The 11,938-nt window shown below is 40.4% G+C and overlaps 1 protein-coding gene across 1 annotated transcript; it reads right to left on the reverse strand.

The window, feature by feature from the left end:
- Window positions 1-4,346: 4,346 nt before the first annotated feature.
- LOC101652413 (olfactory receptor 4X2) lies at window positions 4,347-5,276 on the reverse strand. Its single transcript, XM_004708370.1, has one exon. It carries the CDS (start codon window positions 5,274-5,276, stop codon window positions 4,347-4,349), a length of 930 nt encoding a protein of 309 aa, XP_004708427.1.
- Window positions 5,277-11,938: the final 6,662 nt, after the last annotated feature.

Consider the following 11,938-nt stretch of genomic DNA (forward strand, 5'->3'; position numbering starts at 1 on the left):
CCAGCCTGTGTGACAGGAGGTGTCAATGGGATCAGAAATCATGCATCAAAGAACAAAAAATCATATCATTGTGAATGAGGGGGAGTCCAGAGTGGAGACTCAAAACCCATCTGTAGGCAACTGGACATCCTCTTACAGAAGGGTTGCGGGGGAGGAGATGAGTCAGTCAGGGTGTAGTGTAGCAATGATGAAACACACAACTTTCCTCTAGTTCTTTTATGCTTCCTCCTCCCCCACTATCATGATCCCATTTCTACCTTACAAATTGGGCTAGACAAGAGGATGCACACTGGTACAGATAGGAACTGGAAACACAGAGAACCCAGGACAGATGAACCCCTCAGGACCAGTGGTGAGAGTGGGACTACCGGGAGGGTGGAGGGAAGGTGGGGTAGAAAGGGGGAACCGATTACAAGGATCTATATATAACCTCCTACCTGGGGGATGGACAACAGGAAAGTGGGTGAAGGGAGATGTCGGACAGTGTAAGTCATGACAAAATAATAATAATTTATAAATTATCAAGGGTTCGTGAGCTGATCCGAAGGGCTCAAATAGAAAGAAAATGTTTTGAGAATGATGATGGCAACAAATGTACAAATGTGCTAGACAAAATGGATGGATGGATGGATTATGATAAGAGTTGTACAAGCCCCATTAAAATGAATTTTAAAAAATTAGGTGTCTCAGCTGATATTCAGGTTGGCTTATACTGGAGTATATATAATATGTGCATTAAAAAATATTATGTTTAATTGGTAACTTTCATACTTTCAGAGAACTACAGAGTTTTTCATTCAAAAAAAGTTGCAGTGTTCACTACAATAAATCAATGATTAACTTTTAAAAATAAACAATGCATGCAACAGATAAAGCATGTAAGAGAATGAGAAAACCTGAAAAACTTGAAAGACGTTGTATTAGTCTAGGTACTTTAGAGAAACAAATCCACAAAAACTGATGTATAACAGAGTCTTAAATAAAAGGTAAGTGCCCATCAAGAAAACATCCCAACCCAGTCCTGCCCAAGCCCACAAGTCCAACATTAACCCATTAACCCATATGTCCAACACCAGTCCACAAAGTCCTCCTCCATCTCACAAAACAGATGCAATGATGCCGACTGCAGGAGGAAAGCCGAGTCAGTGAATGTGTGAGCATCTCAGCACTGGCAGGGGTCTCCACACGGCTGCTCCAGCACTCAGGGCTGCATCGGGGTAGCTCCATGTGGTTTCTCCTTGGGGATGTCTTGTAGGAAATCAGTCTTGCAAGCTGAATCAGGGAACTGCTAAGGCAGCTGCACCCTGGTCTGACCATCACAAAGCAAGAGACCCGAGAACTCAAAAGGTGAGGCTCACCAAGCCATTTATCCCTCCACCCTTCAATTAATCCCACATGTGTTTATCGGCTAGGTTGGCACAATAAACTAACTCAGACATGGACAAATAGAAATGCAGATCATAGCCCTGTGTAAAGAAAATGCCTTATCTTTAAGATAACATTTTTTTTCCAAATAAATTTATACATGTAAGGAGACTTCAATGACAATGATAACAGGCTCCTTTGTGGATGTAGCGATAGGAAGAGAAGTAAAATTGAATTTAAAATTCATATAAAAAACAATTTTTGAAAATAAAGAGTAATGAGAAGGGAGTGAACCCATATCAGACATTAAAATATTTCATAAAAGTTCATATGGTCATAAGAAGAAACAGTGCAGCCTTGGGTGTTCCAAAAGCAATAAAGAAAACATAATGATAATTAACTACATTCACTTCTCCTAGTTAGATGGCAAAGAGCAGGCCCTTATGGGAAAATCAGTGTTAAGCAAAAATAGAAGATGACCACATCAGGCCACAAAACGTCTACATCATTGCATAACTGCCAAATTATATCATTACATAAATATCAGATCACATGATTATGTGACTACCAAACCATAGAGAATGATGGCCTAATCAAATTGACGTATAATTTTAACCATCAGTGCGAGGCTAGCATTACTCTGGCCTCACAACTTAGCATTCATCAGTATCAGACATACACCATTAATGCACAAAAGAGTCGGAGTACATTTTTTTACTATTGTCACATAGGGGAAATGTTGGATAACAAGATAGTTGATAAGGAAAGTTGTATCTTCCATCGGTGCTATACTGCACCCTTACTGACTCGTCTCCTCCCTGAGACCCTTCTGTAAGGGGATGTCCAGTTGCCTACAGATGGGCTTTGGGTCCCCACTCTGCACTCCCCCTCATTCACAACGATATGATTGGCAGTGAGTTTTTTAGCTTTATGAAATTACCAAGAAACACACACATTTGATCCAGCAATTAATTTCATTTCTGGAGATGTATACTGCAGATTAGTTGTATGTACTTAAAACAAGTTAATCACTGTAGCACTATTTTGGGAGGGAAGGAGGGAAACTACTGTCAGTAGAAGACAGGTTATTAAATTATGATGCTTCTATTAAATGAATACCACAAAACTATAACAATGTAGACATTTTTAAAATTATATTGTTAATAAATAAGGCACGCTTCATATTTGCTTATTTTGTGTATTGATCCTCACGTAAAAGGTGAAGAGAAAGTCTTTGAAACCCAAAGGGGCAGTTCTGTTCTGTCACGTAGAGCCCTTAAAAGTTGGAATTGACTCAATTGCTGTGAGTTTTGAGTTTGGCATATTTTTTATCCATTTTGCCCAGATGTTAATATTTTGCCAGTTTTCTTAACATTCATTCTCTGAATAAGTAGGATTTCTTTCTGAAACATTTAAGCTAAATGGTCAATCTGATGTCTCTTGAACACCATAGGTTCCCAAATGTACTTGGCCTATCACCCCCTTTTCAGAAAAATTAATCCCCAATGCCCTCCCCCGACAATTGAAATATTTTATACTCTAGAGCCCATACCCCAGGACAAAGAGAAGGTATATGTTTTTGTAGCGGCCCTGGGTCATTCCAGTGCCCCCAGGGAGGTGGTATAGCCCACTTTGGGAAACACTGCTCTGGACCTTCAATGAGTAACTCCTAAAACTAAAGACATCCTCTGACGTAAGTATAGTACAATTATCAAAATCAGGCCATGAACAATGATGCCTGTTATTCTCTACAGATCTTGTGCCACACTCTAGTCCTGGATCAAATCTCAAATCACATGTTACTTTTACTTATTTTTATTTTTAATCTCCTTTTATCTGGAATTATTTCTCCCTGGTCTTTATCTTCCATGACCTTGCCGCTTTGAAAATGAAAAAGGAAAACCAACCCAATTACTGGTCTCAAAGTGATTCCAACTCACACCAACTCCATGAGGTTCCAAGTCATGAGCCTATAGGTTTTCAGTGGCTTTGATCCCCCAGGGGTAGATCATCAGCCCTTTTCTTCTGAGGTGTCACTGGGTGAGTTCAAGCTGTCAACCAACCTCTCTGTTAGTGGCCAAGGATACAAACCAATCATTTTGTAAATTGTCCTTCACATTGAGTTTGCCTGATATTTTAGAGATTAGACTTGAGCTTACGTACTTTTGGTAGAATGACCACAGAAGTGACACATGGGTCCCCAATACATTATATTAGGAGGTACATGATATAAATTTGTCCCATATAAATGTCTCACTACAACTTGATCAACTGCTTAAAGTTGTGTCTTTCAAGTGCCTCCACTGTAAAGGTACCTTTTTCCCTTGTGGAAAGATAAGATAAGGTCCTCAGGTTAGCCCAAAGAGTTAAATGCTCAACTATTAACCGAAAGGCCTGGAAGTTCACAGCCTTGAAAACACTATAGAGCACAGTTTTACGCTGTCCCCCACCTACCACCCACCCCATGAGGTCACCATAAGTAAGAATCAAGGTTGGACACCAATCAGCTTGGCTTGCCTGAGCTAGGAAGATACTTTAACTATGTACGCATTCTATTTCTCATCAAGACAAAAATGTATAAAAACAGCATCCCATTCTGGAAAGAAAATTCTCAGTGGAAAGGTAAATTGTCACAAAATGTTACTCTGTCCATCCTTATACCCTTTAACACAGTCAATTCACTATAGGAAATTAGACTATCAGGAGTATAAAGATTTCTATCCAAGGATACTTACCATAGTGTTCTTTAGTAATAAAAAATAGAAATTACTTAAACATCTAACAACAGACAAATGACAAGTTAAATTGCAGTAGATCCACAAGAGAATATATGTTACAAGCAATTAAGTGCTTTTAAGATGGACATGAACTAGAATAGCCCTAAATCAAACAGGTGCCGTGTACTTATTTCTTTCCATTCATTCTTCCTTCCATTTGGACTCAGCATCATTCTAAACCCAAGGAGCTGTAACACTCAGTCTCTATTTCTCATCCAGTTTCATTGTCTTAATCCACAACTTCTTCATGGCCTTCTTTACTTCGGCATTTCTCAAGGAGTAGATGACAGGATTGAGGAGAGGGGTGATCACTGTGTAGAACACGGCCACCATCTTGTCCACGGACAGAGTGGTAGAAGGCCTCAGATAGATGAAGATACAGGGCCCAAAGAACAAGAGTACCACAGTAATGTGAGACCCACAGGTGGACAGGGCCTTTCGCCGCCCCTCAGAGCTTCGAGTCCTCAAATGAAGCAAAATAACCACATAAGAAGCTAAGAGAACTACAAAGCTAATCACAGACAGTGTTCCCCCATTGGCAACAATCAGCAGACCAATGAGCAAAGTGTCAGCACAGGCAAGTCTGAGCAGAGGCAGCAGGTCACAAAAATAATGGTCAATCACATTGGGGCCACAGAAGGGTAAGTGGAACACAAGAAGGATTTGGGCAAAGGAATGTACAAAGCCACCCACCCATGCTATTCCCACGAGGATAGCACACAGTTGCCGGTTCATGATGGTGATGTAGTTGAGGGGCTTGCAAATGGCCACATAGCGATCATAGGCCATCACAGTGAGCAGGAAAATCTCGGTGCCCCCAAAGAAGTGGATGAAGAAAAGCTGTGTCATGCAGCCCCATCGAGATATGGCTTTCCTTTCAGCCAGCAAGTCTGCAATAAGTTTAGGGGCAGTGGTAGAAGAGTAGCAGATCTCCACAAAGGACAGGTAACTGAGGAAGAAGTACATGGGGGAAGCAAGATTGCTGCTGGTGATAACAGTGAGCACAATGAGGAAATTCCCCAGCACGATTGCTGTGTACAACAGCAAAAAGAGCACAAAGCAAACTCTCTGCACCTCCAGATTAGGAGAAAGCCCCAGAAAAATAAATTCAGTCACATTGTGTGTGTCAGCCATGAAGCCACCACCAGGAGGGAGTCGTTGGAGTGGCATGATCTGAAATGATGCAAAACAAAAGATGTTCTCAGTGAGATGCTGGGTGGAATTTATACATAGAATCAATTCATTCAACAGACTGATGGACCACAGGAACATAGGTTTGAGACCAGATGAACTAGATGGTGCCCAGCTACCACTACCAATAGCTATGAAAAGGATTGCATTAGAAGTTCCTGGATAGAGTGAGAGAAGAATGTGGAACAAAATCATAAAAAGACAAGGCTTTCTGGTCAGACAGAGACTGGTAGAATCCCCAAGATTATGGCCCTTAGTCACCCCTCAAGTATGGAAATAAATTCATTCCTATGACTCAATATTTACTCAAGCAGAAGGCATATCTATATGGGATATAATAACCTCAGGGAGTTTCAAACACCTTCAAATAACCATGTAAGATCAAGGGTACAACATTTTATCCAAGGGCAAAATTCAGAAGGGTTAAGAAAGGAGGAGAAATGAAAAGGAGACACAAGAAGGAAATGGAGTAAGGATAACACTGTGGAGATTACAATCAATGACAGGAAGCAAAATTTGTAAGGATTCTTGAATGGAAAACTGATCTGTCCTGTAAACCTTGACCAAAATAAAAACAAAAGGGTTTTTTAATTAATTTAAATATAAGAATCTTTTGCATATCTTAGAAGCTTGTGATATCAAAATATTAGGAACTAATTATAGTATTAAATGGGAAGAGCAGTCCGAGAAGGGCCTATCCAAATCTGTGTCTATTTATCATGTGTGACTGAAGTAAAGGGAAGAATAAGAAAAGATAAAACTGAAGGTAGATGAAGACATTCTGCGGAGTGAAATTGGTCAAACACAAAAGAACAAACATTGTGTGTGACCACTTTTAGAAAAAGTCAAGAATAGGTTTTCACACACAAATAAAAAGTCTTTGATAGTAAGCAGGGATGGAAGAGCAAGGGAGAAAGGAGAGGTCACAGGCCAGAGAACAGACAAGCGTTAGCTTGGAGGAAGGGGAGGGGAGGGCAGTGCAAAATAAGGGGGAAGTTGGGGAAAAATCATGGCGGCCAGGGGAAACCTTGGGAGGTTTGGGAGAGTTAAAGTGACAAAAATCGAAAATCTTATATTACACTGTCCGGCGTCTCCCTTCACCCACCCTTCTGCTGCCCGCCCCCCATTAAGGGTGCATGGGGGAGAGGGGAGGAGGAAGGGAAAGGGAGGGGGGAAAAAAAGGAAAATAAGCGGATTCCGGGAGCCCAAGAGGCAAGCGAATTTTGGGAATAATGAGGGCAACAAATGTATAGATGTGCTTTACACAATTGATCTATGTATTGTGATGAATTGTATGAGCCCCAATAAATTGGTTTTTTTTAAAAAATCGAAAATCACATGGAAAAAAAGCAGTTCAAATGTCAGTCTTCACAACTCGAAGGTTAGAACTAGATAATGCCTGGCTCCCACTAACTTCTCTAAAAGGCTCACATTAGAAGGTTCTGACCAGAGATGGGAAATGTGTAATAGATCTACAATCATGAAAAACACTCGTCAAATAAAGAATAATGGGACCCCAAAGACTATGACCTTCAGGTCTGAAAGTGAACTCACCTTCCTGTTTGAATAATCAATCATTTAAGATCAAAAGGGCAGCATTTACCCACCAACCCGGTTGAGAGGATTAGGAAATAAGAAAGGCTGGAAATGGAAAACACAGGGAGGGAGTGGGATAAGTGATAGTACAGTGGGGAGATTTCAATGAATTAGTTGAATTTAAAATTATGGTCTGCTCTGTAAACCTTGTAATGTTCCATTTAAAAATAATAATAAAATGAAAAAGAAATGTGTAGTTAGCATAACAGAAATGATAAGATGATTAGTAGGCTAAAAGAGTGAGTTTAGATCTTGGAATGTAAAGATCTATGATTTGATAATTAAAGCATTTCTGCCTAATGATAGGTCTAGGATGTGCTTCTGAGCAGCAGTATCTGACGCCAATGAGGAGAAAGGCAAAGTATTACAGGGTTAGGAAGCTGGGTGAGCCAGCCTCCAGGTGGGCCTGTATCTGTGTCATTTCCTGTGCTTGAGGTTTTGTGAAGTTGGTAATCTTCATGAAGAAAAGAATCATTCATGGGTGGTACAGGATTTGGGGAGGATTCCTTAGTGATCCCTTTTCTTGGTCTCACTCAGAAATGAAACCAAATGGAACCTCCAGGAGAACAAGGATCATCAGCAGATCCCTGGCTCCCTGCATAGCCCAAGCCATTTATTAACATTTTAAGTATCTCCCATCCTTCAGTTTTCATGATGTCACATCCTCTTGATCTAGCTGACGTTCCTGTCAAATCTCTTTGCCAAGAGATGTACACCTTTATTTTATCTCTCTTCATTTTTCTGTTTTTCCTCCCATTGCATTTCCAAGGCTCTGAAGAATAAGGAACATCAGGACATTGCATGAAAAGACACAGGCTCATTTTTCTACCTGGAATGTTCTCCATTCCATTCTCCTTTTTTTTTGGATCAGGATTTGTATTTATTTTTTTAAATCACTTTATTAGGGGCTCATACAACTCTTATCACAATCCATTCAAATATCATTTGTGAAAAGCACGTTTGTGCATTCATTGCCCTCATCATTCTCAAAACATTTGCTCTCCATTTAAACACCTGGCATCAGCTCCTCATTTTCCCCTCTCTCCCTGCCCCCCACTCCCTCATGAACCCTTGATAATTTATAAAATATTATTTTGTCATATCTTACACTGCCCGACGTCTCCACTCCATTCTTTATTGAGTTAACTCTTACTCACTGTTTGGTCACCTTGTCTATTTCTGCCCTCTTCAGACTAACTACTCCAGCCCATACCTTTATTATCTATTCTCAATGCACCCTAGTCTTCATCATGACTCTTATCACAACTGTAATTAAATAAAAATAAATTAGATAGTAGCTATTTAAGATCTTTCTCGCCTAATAGAACCTAACCTATATGAGATCAAGAATTGTCTGCAAACCCCTGCCTCCAGGCACTGTACCTTACCTTAAGAGTGCTCAATAAATATTTATAGAACAAATAGATGAATGTGGAATTACAAAAACCTGAAGGTAGAGCCTGGGACCATCTTCTGAAGTGTTGTGTGTCCTGTATAGATGATGAGAGATCACTGGAATGCTAGTCAACCAGAAAGTAAGTCACTTAGTACGTAAAGGTTAAGCTAAAGGCAAGACCAGAAAGGGGGAAAACAGTTAGTAGATTAATATTTCATTATAATGTGTAGGGCTGTCAGGACAGTGTTACTGTCCAAAGTTTTGTTTCCTATTGATTTTAAAGTTGTTTCACTGTCTTTCAATCACAACTTCTCTTCATTCTCCTTCCTTTGCATCCTTGGTTTACAGAAGAAGAAAAAAGCAGTAGCAATTAAGTTGATTCTGACTCAAAGTAACCCAATAGCATAGATCAGAACTGCTGCCTTTAGATTTTCAAAGCGTTATATCTTTATGGGAGCGGAAAGCCTTATCTTTCTACTGAAATTAGCAGCCCAACATATAATCTATGAGCCACCAGGTCTTCTTTGTTTGCAGAAAACTATTCTTGATATTCATTGGCTCCCCATACTCCTGCTTCTCCCCCTACACTTGGCTACTTGATGACATTTCCCTTTCCAAGGGTCAAGATCAATCCCTACATAATTCTTCTTCTTACTAGAAACTTCATTTCTTCCATACATATCTCCCTCAGTAACAATAAAGTTCCAAATCACACCCCAGTGCCCACTCACATCTTGCTTGACACACCCTTCCCCACAGTCCAGCCTTCCGGATACCATACAGCATCATCATGACTGCTCACAAGCTAACTTACAGACCTTCGATGTGGCTGTCCAAAGTGGCTGGTGTTTGTGCTTTAACAAATCCTAGTTTATTGACTCTAGGCAGAGTTAAGACGAGGACCCAAATCAATTTAACTCATACCATCAGCTTCCTTCTTTCAATGATTGGGAGGCTCACCATGAACCATAAGGAAATCACTGGTATAGTTTGAAATTACAGACATAAAGTGAGAGGACAGAGATCAGCCCTAAGCTCTTAGGTCAATAGATAAACATTCTCAAGAAGCCATGGAAGAAAGTATTTCTAGGAGTCTGAACTCCTGAGTTCACATTCAGGATTCCTCAGGTTATTGCTATAAGATAGCTTATGAAGATGTATCCTATCGGAGCCACGGGGTCCTGACATAAGATAGAGATAACAATATCTAGCTCATGGGCTATTGTTGGGCTGCTGGATGCTGTTGAATTCTGACTCATAGCAACCCTATGCACAACAGAACAAAAAACATTACAACGTCCTTTGCCATCTTCCCAATCATTGCATTGCTTGAGCCCATTGTTGCAGCCACGGTCAAGCACCTTCTCTTTTTCACGGATGCACTATTAACATGCATAAGGTCCTTCTCTGGGTACACGTCCTCCTCCCGATGACATGTCCCAAGTGGGTAAGACAACACTTCACCATCTTTACTTCTGAGTTCATTTAGCTGTATTTATTGCAAGGTATACTTGTTTGTTCTTCTGGAAGTCAATGATATATTTAATAATATTTAATATTCTTCAACAACACCATCATTCAAGAGGATCAATGTGTCCTTATTCATTGTCTGGCTTCTGCATGCATATAAAGTGATTGAAAATACCTGGAGCTGATACCAAAGGCTCAAATAGAAAGTAAATGTTTAGAAAATAATGATGGCAACATATGTACAAATATGCTTGATACAATTGAGGTATGGATTGTTATCAGAGCTATAATAACCACCAATAAAATGATCTTTTAAAAAAATGAAAGAAAGAAAATATCATGACCAGGAACACCTGAGTTCTAAAAGTGACATCTTGGATCTCTTACTATCCATCTCATAGGTAGATGTACTGAATACTATTCTTAGCCCCATCCCAGGATGTTAGCTTTGCAACTTCCATACTTTCTTGGCCTCTTCTCAGAAATAGGTAAACCATCTTCCTTATCCATAGACTCTGATGACATTTTGGAAACACAATACTTACCACACTGAATTATAATTGTTTAATGTGGTCATTTCCCCCTCTGAACTATGAGCTTCTTGAGGACAGGGACAGATCTTACCACCCCACCGCCTACTAAAGTGTCTGCCCCAAATAGCATCCAGATAATGTAGATAAGGAATCCCTGGGTGGTACAAGCAGTCAGAGCACTTGGCTGCTAAAAACAAGGTTGGATGATTGAGTGCACCCAGAGTTACCTAAGAGGAAAATCTACTTCCGAAAATTCAGCCAGCCACTGAAAACCCTTTGGGTTAGGTGGGGAGCAAATGTTTTGAGAATGATGAGGACAATGAATGTACAAATGTGCTTTACACAACTGATGTGTGTATGGATTGTGATAAGAGCTGCATGAGCCCCTAATAAAACAATTAAAAAATAAAAAATAATTTTAAAAAGTGTTGGGCACAACACTGCTCTGACACATCTGGAGTCACTATGAGTCAGAATCTACTCAGCAACTGGAAAAGTACATCAAGTGACGCATGGGGATAGATCTTCTGTGGCCTTCTTGGCACAGTACGAGGTACATTTTAGGTGCTCCATAAATATTGAAAGAACCAAGTTCCACACCCCCAAGGGAGAGATGGCATTGTTTCCAGTCCTGAATCCTAATGCCTCCAGCAAGGTGCTTTCCTCTACTGGGTACTGAGCCAATGACTGGACCACTTGAAAGCCTTTGTAAAATAACATAACCTGCTTACTACACTCCCACTGCTTTTCAAAACCACCATTTAGAGTAATAATCATTGCAAAAGAAGCTCGTGGTCACTAAACAAAATCTCGGCTGAGTGTTTCCATAGTTTGTTCTTACCACAATCACTTTTTTCTCTTCTGACCAAAGAGGTGCAAATGATGCTCTGAGAACAGCTCCTACCACGTTCACCCAAGTTCCATTCAAGAACTTGCAATACCTGTCTTGCCAGTCACAACACTGAGACTCTGCTCCCCTTGCAGCCTCAGACTCAGGATACTGAAACTAAGGCACTGTTATCTCACTTCCACCTGATGTAATACAAGAGCAAGGATGACTTCTCTCCGCGCTGCCTTCCATGGGCTCCACAGAGAAATAAGAACTCTGGTGGCTTCGGCTTGAGTGGAACTTGTTCCAGAGATATCAGGGGAGAAGCTGTAATGGTCCCAAGAGAAAAGGTTGATCCCCAGAGCGCCGTACCCTTTTCACCTTCATCATCAGCCAAGCTTCCTCCGGGGAAGCAGGACCTGGTTACTCAAACCTCAAACTCCCTTGCAGGAAGGAGTAACTACAGAAACAGCATAAAATGTAAAAAGGAGTGAGTTCACATACATGTGAGGTATGCATACGTTGGACTATTACTGAGAAAATAAAAAGAACAAACCCAAATAACCTGCACAAGTAATGAATTAAAAAAAAAAAACAAGCATTATTTTGAGCAAAAGAAGCCAGACACAATAGAATTTGCGCTTCATGAGTTGAAGAACAGGGGAAACTAACCTGTGGTGACAGGAAGTCGATCAGTGGTTGGCAATGGGAAGTGGAGGTTGCATGGAAAGGTTATGAGGACTGTTTGGGGGATAATGGAGATGTTTTACATTTAAGTTGG

Source organism: Echinops telfairi, unplaced genomic scaffold (genome assembly GCF_000313985.2).
Source record: "Echinops telfairi isolate 266 unplaced genomic scaffold, ASM31398v2 ScPeMD7_60;HRSCAF=208, whole genome shotgun sequence".
In the NCBI taxonomy this organism is placed as follows: Eukaryota; Metazoa; Chordata; class Mammalia; order Afrosoricida; family Tenrecidae; genus Echinops; species Echinops telfairi.